Raw genomic sequence first — 20,430 nt, 5'->3', positions numbered from 1 at the left:
CCCCATTTGAAAAGCATGTTGCAGCCACTTGCATGCTGGGATAGCTACCACCATGCACTGCTCTCTGGCCATTGCAAGAGCTGCTAATGTGCACTTGTTGTGTCTGTGTGGACAGATTGCAGCGCTTTCCCTACTGCACTCTACAAAGGCTGGTTTAACTCAAAGCGCTCTACATCTGCAAGCCATCTGTAGCCACGCCCTCGGTAACAAGTGAATACTGTAACCATCATCTTCTCTTAAAGAATGTGCCAGAGCCTAAACTCCTCCTTCCTGGAGGATTGCAGTAAGCTGCCTCAGGCTGTCATGCACCTCCCCTCTGTGGTGCCCACCCACCAAGAACCATTCAATTCCTGGCCTGCCAAATGACTCTGGTGCCTGGATAGGCTTGAGCCCAAGATCAGGCATTTCTGTTCACTACAGCCCTGGAAGTCTAGATGGTATGGGAAGCCAAGGCTTACACCTTCTCTCCCTGGCTCTGAGGCCAGCAGCCTTGCTGCTTCCTTCCATTTGTGTACACTTCCCCATTCAGCAGTTTTTTCTTGTGCCTTCCACCCTGATGTTAAGTGATTTCCTTCCAAGATGGGAAACCATAGTAACTAAGGGAGACTTTCCAAGTTGGATGCCCAACTGTCTTTTGTGCCTTTCTCTAGAATCAGGAAGCAGCCTTGCTTCAAGACAAACTTTTTGAAATTGGTCTTAGTAGGATAAATAACAGTTAAAATACTTCCCTCTTACAGGCCCAACAATGAAACTGAAGAGGCCTGTTGTAACAAAGATGTATAAAGATACAATAGACCACTTCTACACTGTGGAAACCACATCAGCAAATCCTCTTTCAAAATAACCTTGGAATACTGCAGGTCTCAACATAGTTCTCAACTCTTCTACTGCTGTGTAAGTGTGTGTGCGTGCTGTTCATTGCTTTGACTCCCAAATGAAGGAATAAATGCATCTCTGAAATAAACCAGGTTTAATATTGTAGCCCTGCAATCACTGTATATTTGTATACATTCCTGACTCTAGTTATTGGTGATGCTGCACTAACATTCCCTCTCTTTGGATGGACTTTTTCTAATGGCCATGGTCAGCTCAAAATCAGTTGAGTATCATATATGGGCAAATAGAATCTCAGCAAAAGTTAAATAGTTACAATATTTTAATAGTACCATGGCATTACTTTGTATTGTAAAAACCATGATATAACTTATTTTTCCACCAAAGTTTTTTGTCTGAAAATGAATGTAAACACAAGCAGGAATCTTGGTTTCTTTGTAGTTACACTTGAGGGCTGGGGTACTTAATAGCAATGACTTCTGTAAGTAAATTATACATACAGCATATAAAGGATTTCTATACAGTGTGGATACAAAATACAGGTTTACTTGGTTCATTGTATAATACTTTTTTTGTTGGGATATCAAAGCCATAAACTTGTTGAAACTATACGGTGCATATGTTGTAAGAAGCATTCCAGCAAAGGGAGTCTGATAGAGCTGACACAATCCTGTCCCTTCTGACTTGTTCCTCAGTTGTCCCACAACCCTGGAATGTCTTAAACTTCTCACAGGTAGAACTTCTAGGTTTTTATGGTGTAGTACACTTGGGGTGAGTGAGAAGTCTTAATGACTTCTTGCAAGTATACTTTTAGGACCGTAATGGACTGAACAGTTTTTAAAGGCTAATTGTCTTTTTGAAAAGAGAAATAATGCATGCATTAGGAAATGCTCCACTGATTGGTATTGCCTTTTCTGGCAAAAGGGTTAATTTATTAGGGGGAGGTTCCCCCTTGGTGGAGGGAACTAGGTGTGGTGCTGCATTTCTATAACTTCAAGCAGTCTTGCACTGTAGGCCCCTCCACAGAAGCAAGCAACTGTTACTGAATTCATGGATGCTTACAGTAAACTCTATTCTACTCAGGGGCACCTTGCCTGATGTGAACAGGCATATCAGTTATCTTCTACTCTATGCCTGGATGAGTAAATTAGCTCTGCTTACCCCCTCCTGTTAAGCAGTTATGATATGGTAGTCATGCAGAAATCTGTATCATTATGAAGGCCTAACTCCAACTAAGTTTCAGGGACCTTAAATGTTCTAAAGATCTAATTGTTTTTGAGAAACTTGTATTCATCTGTGATTGTGAACAACACTGTATGAACCATGTATGAGATTGTGAAGGATTGAACAAGTGCAATCATTCTAGCTACTTTCAGACTTACTGATGTCGTCTTCAGTTCATTACCTTTGTCAGTGCCTGGAGTGGATGGGTCAGGCAGAGGAATATATATGAATGAATTACTATAAGGCATCTCAAAAGGCTGAGGAGTACTTCAGGACACAAGGATTAAATGGCTATTCTGACTTGTATATCAAATGAAACTTTGCCATCACTTGAGCTACATCAGGGTTTGTTTAAACTGCTATCTGTAAGATGGCTAGGGAAGGAATTTAAAGCACTTATACAAAATTGAGGATTGTAAAGTAGGGGGGCTCTATGTAATTGGAATTATAATGAAGATTTCACATGTGTAAATAAGCTTGTAATTTGATACAAGTGCTATGCACTATTACCATTGACTGCCCTTCTGTATTTATGGGACAAGTGTGAAATGTCAACTCTTAATAAACATCTGAACCTCATTTGTCTTTGAAATAGCATTTCAGTAACTTGCCACAAGGTAGGTTTTAGTTAAATGTCACTAAATGAAGCTTGACCAGCAAACTAGTGGTGAAGGGGAAGTTGAGTATCTATCTTGGTTCACGGGACAGTAACAAGATTTAGAACAGAGGTACAGAAAGAGCAAGCTTTCATAAAATCTAAGTGAGGTGACTCAACCCCTCTAGGAACACCACCTGTACATTACATCCTGTTGGTTTATAGTGCTGACATTCTGTCAAGACTTTTTTTTTTCTTCATAGTGACTTGCATAACCTTCACTGCCTCTAAAGTAGGGAGAGAAATGGAGACCCTTAACTGTCAGGTTTTAGAACTTAAATGCAAAGCTAACAATCCCTGCTCTAGGGAGGAGGAAGCCTAAAAGCAAGCAGTGGACAATAGAGTGCAAACTAATTCAGCCCTATAGCTGACTTAACTAGTAGAAGCAGAGAACACTAAGCATTGGAGAATAGAGTACTGTTTAATGGACAACACATTGAACTACCCATCAGCCCTGCAATTAATACCACATTTGCCCACCTGTGCCAGGTAGCTTGGACTCCAGCTAAGGAGCTGTTTGTGGTGTAGATGCTGCAGCCAGAGTCTGAACATGCACTCTGGGACCCTCTGACCTCAAGCTCCTAGATCACAAGTTCTAGCCAAGCTTGAACACCTACAGTACAATTAGTCCTTTTGCCAGGTGACTTGGCCTCTGGTTAAGGGTCAGCTGTGGGTAAGTGTGTTAACAGATTAAACTCAAATTAATCACACTTAATTGTTAGAAATCAATACTTGAAAATTTAAAGAATTTTTTCTATTACAAACATTTGCATTGTGAAAATTAAACTATTTTTCAATTCACTTTATACAAGTACTGTAGTGCAACCTCTTATGAGTGTAACTTAAACTTTTTTTGTTACATAACTGCACTGAAACACAATGCAAAACTTCAGAGCCCATAAGACCACTCAGTTCTCCTCCTTGTTTGTCATAGCAATTGGCTGAACAAGTTTGTTTACATTTACAGGCAATACTGCTGACATTTACAATGTCACCTGAAAGTGAGAACAGGCATTTGCATGGCATTTTTGTAGCCAGCATTGCAAAGTATTTGTGCCAGATATGCTAAACCTTCATATGCCCCTTTGGCCACCATTCCAGAGGACATGCTTCTATGCTGCTGTTTGTGTTTGGTTTTTTTTAAAAAAAAAAAGAGACTGACCTCACTGGCAGGAGGGGGGGGGGAGAATTTTGCTCAACCACATTGTCATTTCATGTTATAGCTGTCTTGGATGATGACCCAGTACATGTTTAGTTTTTTTAAGAATGCTGTCACAGCAGATTTGACAAAATGCAAAAAAGGTACCAATGTGATCTTTCTAAGGGTAGATACAGCATTTGACCCAAGCTTTAAGAATCTGAAGTGCCTTCCAAAATCTGAGAGGGATGAGGTATGGCACATGCTTTCATAACTCTTAAAAGAGCAACACTCCAATGCAGAAACTACAGAACCTGAACCACCAAAAAAGTCAACCTTCTGCTTATGGTATTTGACTCAGAGGAGGAATATGCAGTAGTCCACTCTGCTTTGGATCATTATCTAGCAGAACCAGTTATCAGCATGGATGCATGTCTTCTGAAATGGTGGTTGAAGCATGAAGGGACATATGAATCTCTAGTGCATCTGGCACAAATATCTTATGATGCTGGCTACAAGAGCATTGAGAATACCTATTCTTGCTTTCAGGTGACATTGTAAATGAGATGTGGGCAGCATTATCTCCTGCAAATTGTCTGAGTAGACTTGTAGGTTCTAAAGTTTTACTTTTTTTCTTTTTTGAATGCAGTTTGTTTTGTTGTACATAAACTTACAAATGTAGAATTAACTTTCCTCCATGATAATTGCACTACAGTACTTGTATCAGGTGAACTGGAAATATACTTTCTTTTCTCACAGGGCAAATATTTGTGACCAAAAAGAGTGAGCCCTATACACTTCATTACACTTTATAATTGAAATCAATATTTGAAAATACAGAAGACACCCAACTTTAAATGGTATTCTTATTTAACAGTGCAATTAGTCACAATTTTTAAAATCACTTGACAGCTCTAGTAGACATACATGATGTGGCCTATAGAAACAGGTTCCAGCCTAAAAGGGAATTGGGGATGTTTAATAGTCACCTTGTATAAAAGGCTAATAGAAACTCCTTATACAAAACAGTACTTGAGCCTTTTCCTATTAAGATGGCAATTCAGGACTTGTGTCTCTAGAGAACTTGGGGCATGGTCTATTTAACTCCAGTAGCATCAAAGAGAAATTTCTACCTTTATATACAAGGGTGATATAACCAATACACTAGCTTTCCTCAAGTTTAAGGTGAAATAGGGTGTATTCATGTTGCAAGTGAACTCCACATTCAAGTACCATCCTAAAGAGCATGTGTTCCTTATTCTAAATGTCCTTTCTCCCTTGAAGTACAGCAAGAGATCTTGGACCTGCTGTTGCAACAAAGGAGCTACCTTGAAATACTAGCTTTAGAAAGTGATGTAAAATAGCCAGTTATGAACTCCAGGAAAGAGCAATGACAGGATTGGTTTTGGAAAGGTAATTAATTCCTTTAAGTGGAATTTAATTGCATCATTACATAGATCCATCAAGCCCAATATAGGGGCCAGCACCAGCTCTTTGAGGAAGGTAGAGAACCTGCCCACAACAAAAGTTTCTTCCTAGCCTTCTCCAGTTTGAGGCTGGGTTTCTCTTCTGAAACATAAGCCTTAGTTCTGGATAGAACCTCTTTGAAAAATATGCTCATGGTCTTATTCTGGAGTGCTACACATTTACAAAATGTCACTTAACTCTAGAAGTGCTTGATATACCTTTCACACTTCACTTACCTTTTTACATGGATCTAGAAAGAGAGTGGGACTCTTTTCCACATCACACCCTGCTTTCTCCTGGTGATGATTCTACTAATGCCACACACTCTCTTCATGGAGCCATGGGCACTAAAAATCTCTGCTTCAGAGCCATTCTCCTGGGGTTGCTTTAATGTAAAAAGTACAAAATGCTCTTTAACTCAGAGCCAGGCTCCCAGTGATGTCCCCAGATTATATTACTCAATGCTGATGAGGCAGCAGGGAGAATTCTGTACATGTGACTATTTTTTCAGTTAAACAGCTGTGAAAGGGGTTGAGGTAACACACATGGTAATACTTCCATGACAGCACTTACTAAGCAACAGTTGGAAAAATTCAACTTCCAAGATCATTGAGTGCATGACTAGGCAGCCTGCTCTAAGCCCAGGGGACTTGAATCTACAGAAAAGGGGGAAACTTTTCCACATGTCCTGTCCAGCCCAATGAGAGCTGTACTATTTGTAGTTTCAGAGTAGCAGCCATGTTAGGCTGTATTCACAAAAAGAAGAGGACTTGTGGCACCTTAGAGACGAACAGATTTATTTGAGCATAAGCCTGTGTGAGCTACAGCTCACTTCATCCGATGCATTCAGTGGAAAATACAGTGAGATTTATATACACACAGAACACAAAAAAATGGGTGTTTATCATGCACACTGTAAGGAGAGTGATCACTTAAGATGAGATATTACCAGCAGGAGAGTGACTGCCCCCCCCAATCTCTCTGGTCACTCGATTTCTGACCTAAAAAAGTGGCTACTCTTCAACAGAAAGACTTCAGAAACAGACTCCAAGGAGAGACTGCTGAATTGGAATTAATTTGCAAACTGGATACAATTAATTTAGGCTTGAATAAAGACTGGGAGTGGTTGAGTCATTACACAAAGTAAAACTATTTCCCCTTGTTTATTTTCCCCCCCCCTTCCTCAGACATTCTTGTCAACTGCTGGAAATTGCCCACCTTGATCATCTGTACAAAGGGTTTTCTTCCCCCCCCCCATCCCTCTCTGCTGGTAATAGCTCATCTCAAGTCATCACTCTCCTTACAGTGTGCATATATAAATCTCCTCACTGTATTTTCCACTCAATGCATCCAATAAAGTGAGCTGTAGCTCACAAAAGCTTATGCTCAAATAAATTGGTCAGTCTCTAAGGGGCCACAAGTACTCCTTTTCTTTTTGCAAATATTTGTAGTGTTAAGTCAATGTAGGAAGTTGGGTCTTAATTTAGCATTGTACTGTCTCCAGCAGACTAATCTGCAGTCAGTGGGTGCGTTAGATTAGATCACTGGTTCCAAGCTATTTACCACTGTGGGCTACGGCCACATATATTTATTTATATATACACACAAACATTCTACCTGTATGGCCCTGAGGACGTCACATGGGCCACATCTGTGTGCTGATTGGGCTGCAAGTTGAGAACCGCTGGAATAGAGACATAGGCAGAGTGTCCTGCCATCATGGAGAATTCTGTTTGAGATCGTGAGCCAGCCAGCCACCCTGTAACCAACCCATTACCAGTGCTGTTAAATCTGATGGGCAGGTTGCCTCCTGCAATTATTCATTTTCTTATTATGCATTGCTAATGGGGGTGTGTTCACTGCCCATGAACAAAGAGGACAAAGGTAGTATCATATGGCAGAAGCAGGGATAAACACTGATGTGTATTGCTTAATCCTGCAGTGTATTCTAAAGTTTATAAACCTTTGAACACACCTGTTAAGGGAATTTTAGTAACACTACTCATAATTCCAGCCAGAAACAGTATCCTTACACATTAGAAAACATTCTAACCCCACAGAAAATAGTGGTCCTAGCGTGACTGATCACAAGAGATTTTACAGTAGACTAAACAGCTCCAGATGTTCGCCATAAAATTCTACCACCATACCTGCCAATATACAGTTTCAATTCCATGCAAATACTTTAACTTCCAAGGTAAAAGTGTAGTGAGATCTTTAATTGGTGACCTGGAAAGGAAAGACAATTGAGTTTTATTCCATCTCATTTTTGTGTTGTATAAAGGCAGCCAAAGGCTGGGAGAGTTTTCCTGCTTGTTTTGCTACCTTAAATATCAAGTTTGGACTTCATTGCTTTTGCTGAAAGACACTGGGAAGTGTGAGAAGGTGTTTGAGCCTCTAACGAAGATGGCACAAAGATAGTCCTGAGTTAAAATGCTGACTTGGGAACTCAGGAGGCCTGTTTTGATTACAAGCTGACCTTGGACAAGTCAGTTTCCCAAATGTAAAATTGGGATAATTCTTCCATCTTTCGGGGTCCCATGAGCATAAATTCCTAAGTCTGAGGTAGTTTTATTGCAGTGATGGGGGGGGGAGGGGGGAGAGAATCTGTTGGCTCCTAGATAACATTCAAAAATAACACCCGCGTGAAAGAAAAGCTGAAACCTGAATTATTTTAAACTCTCTTCCCTCTCACTTAGATTTCCCTTCCTTGGTACCCAGTATCATAATCACAAGTTGCTGTGCCCCAGAGCCTCTTCCAGAGCAGACAAGACGTGCATTTCTCATAAAACTAAGCAGCAAGCATTTTTTAAAAGCAGAAACTGCCTGGACAGTAGAGTGCTCACTGACACTGCTAAACAGCAAGTTGTTCCTTTTGGCCAATACAGGCCAGGTCAGACTGCACTACACACCACACTGATGAAGATTAGTTTCATGTGAGTGGTGAACAGTTTAACTCAGAAGTGTGATAACATTTAGCACTTGTGCCCTTTTCCATTTGTCAAGTAGTTACTGTTCTGAGTTTAATGGAGCAGATGACAAGGCTCTAGAATAGTTAATATTTGTCCCAAGTATTATTGATGCTGCTGTAAGAGCAGAGTTGCAGGAGTCACATTCAGTTGATTATTTCAAGTTTAAGCTAAGGCCACTGTTTCCATATTACTTCTCTCAGGAAAAACATTTTCTGAAGCAGAGATTTACAATGTAGGAGGTCATTTTCTAGCAGAGCATCTCCTTTCCAAGTCAGGAATGAAGTTAAGAGAAACAAAATACCCCTTCATTTTTACTTTTCCATCTTACTTTATTTCACGTTTTTCTATAAAACTCCTCCATAATTCCACAAATTTAACAAAAAGTTTAAAATTCAGGACAGAAACAATCCTGTAACTTATTACAAACATTATTCTTCTCTCTTTTAATCTTGGGGGCCAGATGAATTTCTTATAGTTGAGTGAAGAACTCATTTCCCAGCACAACCTTTCATATCCTCAAATGACAAGGTATTTAATACCTTGGGTTTCAGGGAGAATACAATTAAAAAAATCTAGAAGCTGAAGTACTTACACACTTTTAGGAGTGCAAACTCATCTCTTTAGTTCTTGATGGCTATTTCATGCCTCATGAAAGCAATACCCATCTGATTTTAATTTATCTTTAAAAGTAAGAACCATTACAAGGTGCACAATGGTTGTGTCTAGTTTTGACACTTCAGAATGTCAACTAGCAAGTGCCAGGCACCTGAAATGATCAAGGAAGCTTCTTTTGAGTATATCAACTGTGCTATAGTGCATGAAAAGCCATCAGTGGCCATTGGACAACATTACATTTGAAATTTACTGAACCAATAATGACACAGGTCTCTGCATGCAGAGAATATGATGGGGCAAGCTCCATAAAGGGAAGTTTAAATGTTTTACCATCAAAATAAGTTAAAGATCTCTGACAAGAACTGGTCCTAGATTGTTGCATCATAGCTCCTTACGAGTTCTGATGCTCCCACCATGGAGAGCAGTATAAGAACTTGTGGCTAAATCATTGCACTTCCATATATTCAGGCTGACTACATCAAAGCCTGTTTTACACTACTATTGTGTCCAATGTTCTTCCTACCTGGCATTCTGTGATCTGGTCACAACCTTTTGTCCATTTCTACAGTAAATGCCAGTAATGAAAGCCTCAAGGCTTAATACAGATCAGACCAAGACAACTGGACAGTGTTCTTGACCCCTATTCTGCCCTTTTATACAAAGACCAAGGGCAAAAGAAAAGCTGTGCCCTGATCTCACATCCACATTACTCAAATCAATTACTCTGAAAGCCTTCAGGTTAATCATTACTTGTACATGCCCTTAATACCAAGCTGAAGGACATTTAGAGTAAACTTGAGTTTTGACCATTTTCCTTGGAAAAATCATTATGGCTAAAACAGTCAGACAATTGCATTATTTTAAACAATGCAAGTTACTATGCATCGTTGTACAGATTTGTAGTGGTAATATCAGTATCAAAATCTCCTTTCTATTTTACAATTATCCACCCAGGCTCTCAAGAGTGACACAAGAACAAACACTTTATCCACAAAGACTTGTACATGGCATGTTCAGAATACCAGCCAGCCTACTAGAGAACCTACAAGTGGAACTTTTCTTAAATGTAACTAAAAGGGGACACAAAGGTTGGGAGGTCCATGATTTAAGCAATTTTTCCTTGTTTGCAGAGTCATTCCTCATGTGGTCCCCAATCCTACCACCACCGCCCCCAAAAAAACTAATGATTTGGTAAAATACCAGCAAAGTACTTGTGAGAAACAAACCAGCAGGCGCACACAACGGAGAACACTATTGTTGGGGGAACATTTCCATTTCAGGTTTCCCAGATTATTATAAACAGTCTAAAAAATTCATATGTAAAATACCTTTTATAAAAAAAAAATTCCCCATGAAATAGTAATACTTGTTAAATTTCACAAGTGAAGTAAAAATCCGGGACAAGACGGTGCAGTGGCCACAGGGGGGAGCCCTAGGCACCTCCACATGGCACAGCTATGTTCAGGGACAACCTCAAGACTCTTGCTCCTTGGCCCAGCTGGGGAGCATCATGATAAAGGTTCTGTTTTTAATATGATGGGGAAGTGTTTGTGTGCCTCTCTCTAGTCCTTTGTGCTACAGATCTGGAAACTACTTAGTCCCAAGACCAATACAGTAAGTATGGGTGCTAGGGGTGAAGTTGATTTAGAAATGGGATTTGGGAGCAGGGAAGGAAGTTGATCTCGGGAGAAGAGAGGAGGTGAAAGTCTTAGGGACTTTCCACACAAACAGCTCAGTTAACACTGTTGCTGTTACATGGAGGGGAAGGCCTCACTCATCCCTTGGCTAGAGTCTCTGGAGCAAGGCTATTTGGAGGCTCTGAATACCTGGAGCCATTTTCCATACACCCAAAAACTTTTGGAGTGGGCTTGGACATGTTGCAACATGACAGAATTCACTCCCTCCATCAAAAATAGTCTCAACAAGCACTGACTGTTCTTATAGTTTAAATGTACTCAGTAAGCCCTGAACAGCACAAGGGATCTGCAGAACATTAAAAAGCTAAGTTTGGTGCGACTTCCTTCACTCAGCCATATCCAGTTGCAGAGCTTGAGATAGTACTGTAGTCTCATCCTTTCCTGGTAATCCTCTTAACCTTGCCATAGCACATTCTTGTACACGGTTTCTATCCAGGCTTGGAAATGTCCATCAGGAAAACAAAAACAGATCAGATCACCGTCAGCATGACAGGGGATAGACCTGGCATGAGCTTGACGTTTCTATGAAGACATGTGACAGATGGTACAAACAGACAAAATTAACAGGAATCGGGTCAACATGACCCAACTCAAACAAGCTTATCATTATATTGCCACTTTAATCTATTAGTTGCAACATTTCCATGATAAAGAAAGGGAACATCCAAAACAAGGGACTACAATTTCATATTGAAAAGTGGGACAGCACATGGGAGAAGCTTTAGAATGATCTTTTATACCTCATCCAGCTCCCACATGGAACTTTTAAAGAGGTTTGTTCGTTTGTGCAGGGTTATTCTGAACTGTTGCTTTCCCCACAACTTTCGGCCAGCAGCCCATTTACATCTGGCAAAAGCTTAGAACCTGATTGGAAAAGTGAAAATTATTTCTTTAAAAATAGTGACTTTAGGAAAGAAGAGTTTAATCTATTTCTGAAGACATGACAGGTATTTCCCCCACCTCCATTTGGAAGTTGAACTAGGGTTAGTGTTTGCCATTACCTGCCATCTTTTGAACAGGTGAGAGAAAAACCTGACTTCACTTGTTCCAAGATCTTTTCGTTTTCTAGAGGTGTCCCAGGATTAAAATACTCCCTTATTTTGGTTTTCCCAGAGTATAGCCACTACTATAGGGGCCACTATAGGAAAAATTCATCCTTGAGAACATAGAACAAGAACCAATGACATATTTTGGCAAAGTTATTCAAACACTGAAGAATGAAAGTGAGACAGGTGAGTCCCTTCCAGAGCACAAAACGCTGTGAAGATCGCTGTTCAGCTTTCATACACTAAAAATTGTTCACAAGAGGCCTTTTAACAAACAAACAAGTCAAATCTTATTATTAACCACCCCCCTCCCCTGCCATTACCATTAAAAAAAACATAACAGAAAAAACACACCTTTAAAATCTTAAGACCCAACTAGGCCCTTCTTATACATACAGTACATACATATATATAATATATATATATATATATATAAAATATACAGCTTACAGTTTTGTAGTCCTATTACAGTTAAAGCAGACTGAAAGGAGTGAGACTTTGTTTAGGGGCTTGGATCAACAAGAAGTCTCAAAACCCCAGTGGGAGACAGCAGATTCTGGAAGCCTCTTCAAAGAGCACAAACTCTGTCTCTCTGAGAAGCTGAAACACAGAATAAGGCCCTGCACTCTGCATATGAAACAATGCCTTCCAGGGATCAGGGACCAGATTACATACAATAAGCTGTTGTACCAAACCGCTCTAGAACTTGCAAATGATCAAAAGCAACAACTATCCACTTCCTCTGCAACAGACCAACAGGACCCTTTGGGAAGCAGTCTCTGTTGCAAGTCACATGGCTAGCTTTGTAAAAGCCAATCTTGCTTACACAGCGCGAACAATTCTTCCCCCAGCTGGGAGAAATCTGACTCAGTTGAGTCTCTCTGCGGGCAAGTCGGGTCCCTGGATCCAGCGAAGAAAGCATTGTCCAAATTCCTTCAGCTCTCAGAGATACCTGAAAATGTATTCTGAAAGACACAATTTCTTGAAGTAAAACCAAACCAAGGTCACACTCTTGTGTAGCTGGGAGCAGCACATCTTTTGCTCTGCTCAGTACCTGTGCCCGAGTGTACGTACGAAGTGAGGGAGGACAGACTCAGCACTACGGGTGCTTGTTTGGAAAAAGTGCAGCAGGCGGTGGGTGCATTCACAGAGCATGGCTGTTCTCTAAGGCAGTGCTTCGGGTGAATTGAGAGAGTAAAAAGGCCTAGTTCCAAGGGTTTATTTCCTGGTACCAAGAGATAGGATTTCTGGTTTCAAAAGCAGCCCGCTTCCAAGGCTAAGCGTCATGTTGCCACTGCTTCCAAATAACTCTGCAGCTTACGGACGGTCGTTTCATCCAAGGAGAAAAGGTCAAAGTCAAAGGTTGTGTTGGTAACGTTGAAATGCCCAGTTTCCTCAATAAGATTTACAATCTGAAGAGAAAGGAGCAAGGATGTTTGTGAGGAGCTCAGATACAGCCATACCTAGTGCACTGGAAGGGGAGGGTCAGTTTAGCCCAATTAAACCCCCTCCCTTACCCTCACAAGAGGGCTTTAAAAGCTATCTCCTGGCAGAGATGGGTGCCCAGCCACAAAAAGGCACTGACAGACCATTTCCCCTTAAATCTGAGGCATTTTAATTATCGGGACGCTCCAAGGAGCCCAAGTTGGGTATGGCTTGAACAAAATACGGGTAGGAAGGGTCCTGTGCACTATATTTCAACCCTTTTTCAATACGAGCACTCAGTGCGTATCTGGCTTCTTTCTACACTTTTTTGCTTTAATAAAGAGGGATCACTCACTTGTGGTGAACCATCCATTGCAATGGAAAATTACAGGTGCCACTTGTTAGGATATAGATATTCAGGCCTGTTTGTAAAGGCCTATACGCTAAGAATTTAGGTGTATTCTTATCACTTGGCTAGTTAGAGATATAAAAGAAAGAATCAAAATCACTGTCTGCCAGTGTAAGGTCCTTCTCCTACTGTGACAGTCTGCGGCCCTGTGCTTAGGCTAAGGTCTTTGGCTAAGCCACAGAGGCAGCCATATGCTGGGAAGCAACTGGTCACATCCTCACATTCCAAACTAGTCACATTGAAATAAGGTGCTATTGGGCTGTGAGGAATACAATCCTGTCCTGATAGTGCCTATCGCCTCCAGAGAAAGGGAAGTACCTAGAAGATGTAAAAGGAAACTTAGTTTGATAGCATCCTGTCTGGCAAGAACTCACTTATCAATAGCTGGGATGTGAAATCCTCATTTCTTTGTTGTTCTATCACTGTAGTCCCCATTTCCCTATTGTTTGTCTGTATAATCTCTGTCTGGTTCCGTGATTGCTTCTGTCTGCTGTATAACTAATTTTGCTGGGTGTGAACTAATTAAGGTGGTGGGATATAATTGGTTACATAATCATGTTACAATATGTTAGTATTGGTTAGTTAAATTTCAGGAAAATGATTGGTTATGGTATAGCTAAGCAGAACTCAAGTTTTACTATATAGTCTGCAGTCAGTCAGGAAGTGGGTGGGGGATGTGGGAACAGGGAATGGGGGTGGGGAAATTGGAATCATGTTTTGCTAACGGGGGAAATGGGAACAGGGAATGGGGGTGGGGAAACTGGAATCACATTTGGCTAAGGGCAGGAATGGGAACAGGGACACAGGTGTAAGGCTCTGTGGTGTCAGAGCTGGGAAGGGGGACACTAAGGAAGGAAACTGGAATCATGCTTGCTGGAAGTTCACCCCAATAAACATCGAATTGTTTGCACCTTTGGACTTTGGGTATTGTTGCTCTCTGTTCATGCGAGAAGAACCAGGGAAGTAAGTGGGTGAAGGAATAAGCCCCCTAACACCACTTAAAACACAAAGGGTCTGACTTACACCAGCGATGTGAGAAGATTACCTATGCTACAAGGATATAGGGTGTAATTTAACACAAAACCGACAGACTCTCTACCTGCTGTAGTACATTGCGCTCCCGCAGCGCCATTAGCCGTCTGTGAAGCTCCACTAATTCATCAGTGTAGGCCTGTGAAAGAGAGGGTAAAAAGGAATAAAACAACACATCTGGCATGTTTCCAGTACTGCCAGGGAAGCAAAGCAGTTACTTCCCCAATGAAGATTTTGGGCAGCTGCTTGAGGGCCTTCTGTCACTTTTTTGTTCCCATTCCCCCCCCGGCAAAAAAACCTTCCAGTCCCTCCTCTGTAGTCTAATTCATCAACTCTCATCTGCTTGGAAATTACACTGACTGAAATCCAGCTGCGTTGGGTCCAGTCAGGTATGTTTCATAGTGCACCACAAGGTGTCTCCCTCCAAACAAATGGCTTGTGAGAAGTGATCTGAACCTTTGAACTTAGAGCACCCCCAATTTCAGGCTGAATGTCTCTTGGTGAACTTCCATGTTAGTGCCCTATGAGCAGTCTGTGCTAAATGCTCACCTGTGCCCCCAAATACAATACCAAGTAGGTGGTCACCTATGATGGGATTCTAGTAATACACTGACACTAGTATGTGTTCATATGAAGCTTCCAACCAAACTGAGGAAGAAACTTTTTGAAATCATTGTTCCCCAGGAAGTTTCACTGATACTACATCCAAGAAACGGGGACATTTACACCCTCACCCACTTCAATTTAAGAATTAGACCAGACTTTCAGGGAAGCCAGCCAAGAGGGCAAATCTCTGTTAGCACACTCTAGTGCAGTGGTTCTCAACCTGCAGCTGAGTCAGCGCACAGCTGTGGCCCATGTGACATCTTTAGGGCCAGAACTAGGGTAGGGCGGGAGGGGCACCCGCAGAGCCAGCGGGGAGAGGGGGGGGTGTGCGTGCAAAAATGGGACGGCACAGGATCAGGCCCAGCGGCATCAGCAGGAGGCCAGGGTGCTTAGTGTCCCACCTCCAAGCCTCAGGATTGCGGGTCCAGTGACCCTAGCTGGAGCAGGCTCCCCAGCATTAGGACTGCAGAGGCAGGCGGGCAGAGGTATGTGCTGCCAAGATAGGAGACCAGCAGGTGTGGCGTGGCATGCAGGGGGCTGGGGCCGCAGGGCAAGGGTATAGCAGACTAGGGCCGCAGAGCGAGGGTATAGTTGGTATATGGGGTACAGACTCTAGGTGGGGGAACTGGTGGCTGGGGGCAGTCCCTGGATAGGGGGCTAGATACTGGGACATAGTCCCTGGATGGGGAGATTGATTGCTGGGGGGCAGTCCCTGGGCGGTGGATTGAATGCAGAAGGGGACAGTCCTTGGGGGCAGGGGGCATTCTGCCTTGGCCAGGGCACTGTCTCCGTAGGGCAGGCATGTATGCTAGCCCAGTGTTTTGGGGGGGGGAGGGGAGGGGAGGGCAGTCCCAGGATGGTTGGGTGATGGGTGGGGCCTTGCCTGGCTGGGGGGCCATCTGGGAAGGGGTTGGTGGCAGTCCCTGGGTAAGGGGGGCTGGGTGCATGGGGACAGTCCCGCCTTGGCGGGGGGGGCACACCGCACCAGGCAGGGCTCCCCATCTTTGCAGGCAGGCTCCGCAGCCACGCTATCAGCAACAGTGCAGAAGTGAGGGTGGCAATATACCATGCCAGGCCACCCATACAGTAAATTAATTCATTTTAACAGTTAATGTTTTGTCTTATTTTACTAATTTAAAATGCTCTTGGTAGACATTTGCCTTTATTGAAATGAAAGGCATTGAATCGTATTGCTGTCAGATGACAAATACTCGACCTTTCTTTTTTTTGGTAGATACACAGGTAATACGTGGATTGTGTAGATGCGGCCCACACAACGCACAGAGAGCTGCAGATGCGGCCCACAATGGTAAATAGGTTGAGAACCACTGGTCTAGTGCTTTCAATCAGAGGACAGATTCTTTACCTGTAAAGCTGTCCCAGAGTTATTCATGCATGTACCAGCAAAACTGAGCTCATTTAAGCAATCCTACCAAGGCAAAGAAATCAGTCATGAGATACACCTTACCACAGCACCCTGAAGTTTCACCTGGGGACAAGCATCTCACCCAGAACACTACGCGGACCACTGAAAGTGTGTATTCTGACCCTTCTGCTAGCAAGATCACAAACACACATTGTCTTTAATATTTAAACACTGCCTTTCTTCTGGCTGAATAATATTCAAGCAGAAAAGAAACCGGCTTGCAGTCCAATAGGTAATCCTCATATTGTGATTTTTAGTAGTATGATGTGTGGCTCAGAAATGAAAGTATTAAATGTACATTTGAAGGATTTCTACATAGGAAGAGTTCTCCTACTGAGACCTTTCCGAACAGTGAAGAAATCAGCCATGTTTAGCATTTCAGTAAGTTAAATACTGTGTGTGGTTCAAAAAACTTGATTAAGTTGCCCCAGAGGGGAGAAAGAAGGGGCATCCACCGAGATAAATAAAGCTCTCAATTAGGTGTGCAAGGCTCTGAGCAATCAGAGCGTGAAACAATAATCAAACTGCCATTCTAACATTCTGGCAAAGATCAAACAGCTGTAAACTGCCTTGTCACCTGTGGCCACAATGCTCCTCAAAGAGAAGACAAAGACCAAAGTAAGAGAGAACTAATCTAAGAGGCAACACTGGAAAGGATGTGGGGTTCATTTCTTAAACACTTATAACATTTCTATCACCTCATTTTGAGTCAGTACTTCTAGCATCAGTATTTCAGGGTTCAAGCCTTTAATGGGCCAAAATTGTTTCAATGTGGGGGGCAAGTACTCCTTCTGAGCTCTTGTTTTCATGGAGAAATGTCCTCCTGTATCCCACAATACTATGCTATGCCTACCCTAAGCAAAAGTACCTTGTCATATGTTCCCTTCTTCAGGATCTTTTCTGGCTTGTTGCAAGGTTCTGGACTCTTTCTTCCAGAGGCCTGAGAGGAAAACAAATAGTGGGTTGTGACCAAAAATAATTGAGGCAGAGCAGAACTGTAATGGTTTGGCTGCCAATGGAAGGAAATCCTCTGGCTGACATGGGCAGTGAAGTAGATGAGCTGTGGAGAGAGCTGCCTTCGGCAGTCCACAGCACCAAGGACAGAACCATGATGTAGGGATTGAAGGCAGAGAGGGGAAAAGTTTCTCTGTCACTAAATATTGATAAAAGGCTTGAAACACTTGCTGGCTTGATTGACTTGGGCAAAGGGAATGATCACAACCTCAGCAGCTCTGCAACGCAGAGCGACAGCTCTTATTTTTCACAGTGCTGGATAAAGAAGTGAACTGTATAGTACGAAAAAGTTACGCTTACAATTAAAAAGTCCTTTACGAATGGCACTCCTGGCACCTGCAAGCAGAGGCAAACTGATTCACACTGCTAACCAGCTATGGAGAAGCCTGCCAGGAAAAGATGGCAGTCATGGCCTAGTAGGTCAGTAGGCCATTCCCTAGGAGTAGCACTGAATTGTTCCCTACAGGGTATGTCTAGCATTTTGCCCATTTTTCACTGGCTTGTGATTGGGCTTCCATCCTTGACAATCCACAATTCAAAAGATCTCACTTAGAAAACTGTTTCTGATGTTTAGGATGCACTTTCCACTTATTAGTTTAACAACATTATTTCTAATGGACCTCCCAAAAAATTCTTTTCCATCTTGGTGTTTCTGCCCTGCAGCTAATTGTAAGCACTCTTTAGTCATCATCTAATCTCTGTTTAAGAACATAAGAACAGCCGTACTGGGTCAGACCAAAGGTCCATCTAGCCCAGTATACTGTCTTCCGACATTGGCCAATGCTAGGTGCCCCAGAAAGAATGAACAGAACTGGTAATCATCAAGTAATGCATCCCCCATCGCTCAATCCCAGCTTCTGGCAAACAGAGGCTAGGGACACCATCCCTGCCCGTCCTGGCTAATAGCCATTGTTGGACCCATCCTCCATGAATTTATCTAGTTCTTTTTTGAACCCTCTTATAGTCTTGGCCTTCACAACATCCTCTGGCAAAGAGTTCCACAGGTTGAGTGTACATTGTGTGAAGAAATACTTCCGTTTGTTTTAAACCTGCTGCCTATTAATTTCATTTGGTGACCCCTACTCCTTGTGTTATGAGGAGTAAATAACACTTCCTTATTTATCAGAGGGGTAGCCGTGTTAGTCTGTATCCACAAAAACAACAAATAAATGTGTTAGTCTTTAAGGTGCCACCGGACTTCCTTGTTTACTTTCTCCACACTAGTCATGATTTGCTAGACCTCTATAATATCCCTCCTTCGTCATCTCTTCCAAGCTGAAAAGTCCCAGTCTTATTACTCTCTCCTCATATGGAAGCTGTTCCATACTCCTATCATTTCTGTTGCCCTTTTCTGTACCTTTTCCAATTCCAATATATCTTTTTTGAGATGGGCAACCACATCTGCACACAATATTCAAGATGTGGGCATACCATGGATTTATATAGAGGCAATATGATTTTTTCTGTCTTCTTATCTATCTTTCCTAATGATTCCCAACATTCTGTTTGCTTTTTTGACTGCCGCTGCACATTGAGTGGATGTTTTCAGAGAACTCTCCAAAAGGACTCCAAGATCTTTTTCGAGTGGTAATAGTTAATTTAGACCCCATCATTTTATATGTATAGTTGGGATTAGGTTTTCCAATGTGCATTACTTTGCATTTATCAATATTGAATTTCATCTGCCATTTTGTTCTCTAGGCACCCAGTTTTGAGAGATCCTTTTGTAGCTCTTCGCAGTCTGCCTGGAACTTAACTATCTTGAGTAATTTTGTATCATCTGCAAATTTTGCCACCTCACTGTTTACCCCTTTTTCCAGATCATTTATAAATATGTTAAATAGGACTGGGCCCAGTTCAGACCCCTGGAGGACACCACTGTTTACCTCTCTCCATTCTGAAAACTGACCATTTATTCCTACCCTTTGTTTCCTGAGGGGAACATTAAACAATTGTTTAATGAGGGGACGGAGAGATTTACTTATAATATATAAATTAATCTGTTCTTTTCTGAATTCCATCCAATTTGTTGCCCTTTTGCTGGCAAGATGCTAAGACCTGCATGCAATATGCTATGGTCTTATCATTGCTGCAATGAGACAAGTTGCAACCCAAAATTCTGACATCTCTGGCTGGCAACTCACATTAACGGTTGTACCTAATTTGCTCTCCATCACCACACAGTTCTCTTGGTATCACTGAGTTCTAAAGAGCCATATTTCACTGTGTTAAAGAGATACTGTACAACAAATCATTTCTGACTCAAAAAATCAATTACAATTAACTTCAGATTACTGTAATTGAAAGATACTAGAGTAAAAGTTATTCCTATTTTTCAATTTGCTTACTTTGTATGTAGTCAGTTTGCCTTGGGGAGAACACAAAATTAAGAAGTCAGAAAATGTGAATGTCAAACCAGGGAAATTTGCAGGGAGTCTCACAAGTAGGTAGGTATAGCACCTGGAATTTTGAACTCTGAAATTGACTAGATGTCAAGTTGATAGTGTCCTCTCCCCACCCGCAATTAACATGAGCTCTTCAAGGGCCTAGTCCTGCAGTTCCTTCTACAGGCAAAGCTTCCAGGGTGTTCAGTCTTGCCTGTTTAGGAGATGCAGATCCAAGCCAAAGCCAATAAAGGAGCATTGTGTCGACACCCACGTTGCAAGTACCTTATTATTAGTTGGGGGAAGTTTCTGACTGGGAGGGGGTTCTCGACTTGCCAGGCAGGAGTCCGCACTGTTGTCACTGTCACTGTCGCTAAGACTCAATCTGAGAAGCAAGTAGCATAGAATTACCATCACCAGTTAGTAGGAAACTGCTATTTAGTGATAAGAGAAATACATGGATCAAAAATCATCTTTTTGTAGTTG

At 42.0% G+C, this 20,430-nt stretch overlaps 2 protein-coding genes across 7 annotated transcripts in view; one reads left to right on the top strand and one right to left on the bottom strand.

Annotated features, from left to right (window-relative positions):
• Nucleotides 1-2,637, top strand: part of ACSBG2 (acyl-CoA synthetase bubblegum family member 2) — a 37,893-nt gene extending 35,256 nt beyond the window's left edge. For all 3 annotated transcript variants that reach the window (XM_084614322.1, XM_084614323.1, XM_084614321.1), the window contains exon 15: nucleotides 738-2,637. In XM_084614322.1, the coding sequence (XP_084470448.1) occupies nucleotides 738-844 (107 nt within the window). In that variant the 3' untranslated portion in view covers nucleotides 845-2,637. The remainder of the gene's footprint in view (nucleotides 1-737) is intronic.
• A 5,979-nt stretch (nucleotides 2,638-8,616) lies between these two features.
• The window catches only part of MLLT1 (MLLT1 super elongation complex subunit), a 59,567-nt gene continuing 47,753 nt past the window's right edge, over nucleotides 8,617-20,430 (bottom strand). For 2 of the 4 annotated variants that reach the window (XM_084614485.1, XM_084614484.1), the window contains exons 9-13: nucleotides 20,230-20,329; nucleotides 17,415-17,486; nucleotides 16,487-16,549; nucleotides 14,582-14,653; nucleotides 8,617-13,060 (exon numbers count right to left, since the gene is read on the bottom strand). In XM_084614485.1, the coding sequence (XP_084470611.1) occupies nucleotides 12,932-13,060; nucleotides 14,582-14,653; nucleotides 16,487-16,549; nucleotides 17,415-17,486; nucleotides 20,230-20,329 (436 nt within the window). In that variant the 3' untranslated portion in view covers nucleotides 8,617-12,931. The remainder of the gene's footprint in view (nucleotides 13,061-14,581; nucleotides 14,654-16,486; nucleotides 16,550-17,414; nucleotides 17,487-20,229; nucleotides 20,330-20,430) is intronic. The other 2 variants (XM_084614487.1, XM_084614486.1) reach the window with 1 other exon arrangement.

This window comes from Lepidochelys olivacea, assembly GCF_965140295.1.
Source record: "Lepidochelys olivacea isolate rLepOli2 genome assembly, chromosome: 25".
Classification (NCBI taxonomy): Eukaryota; Metazoa; Chordata; order Testudines; family Cheloniidae; genus Lepidochelys; species Lepidochelys olivacea.
Note: the sequence above shows the minus strand (reverse complement) of the source record. Positions and strands in the feature narration are given on the sequence as shown.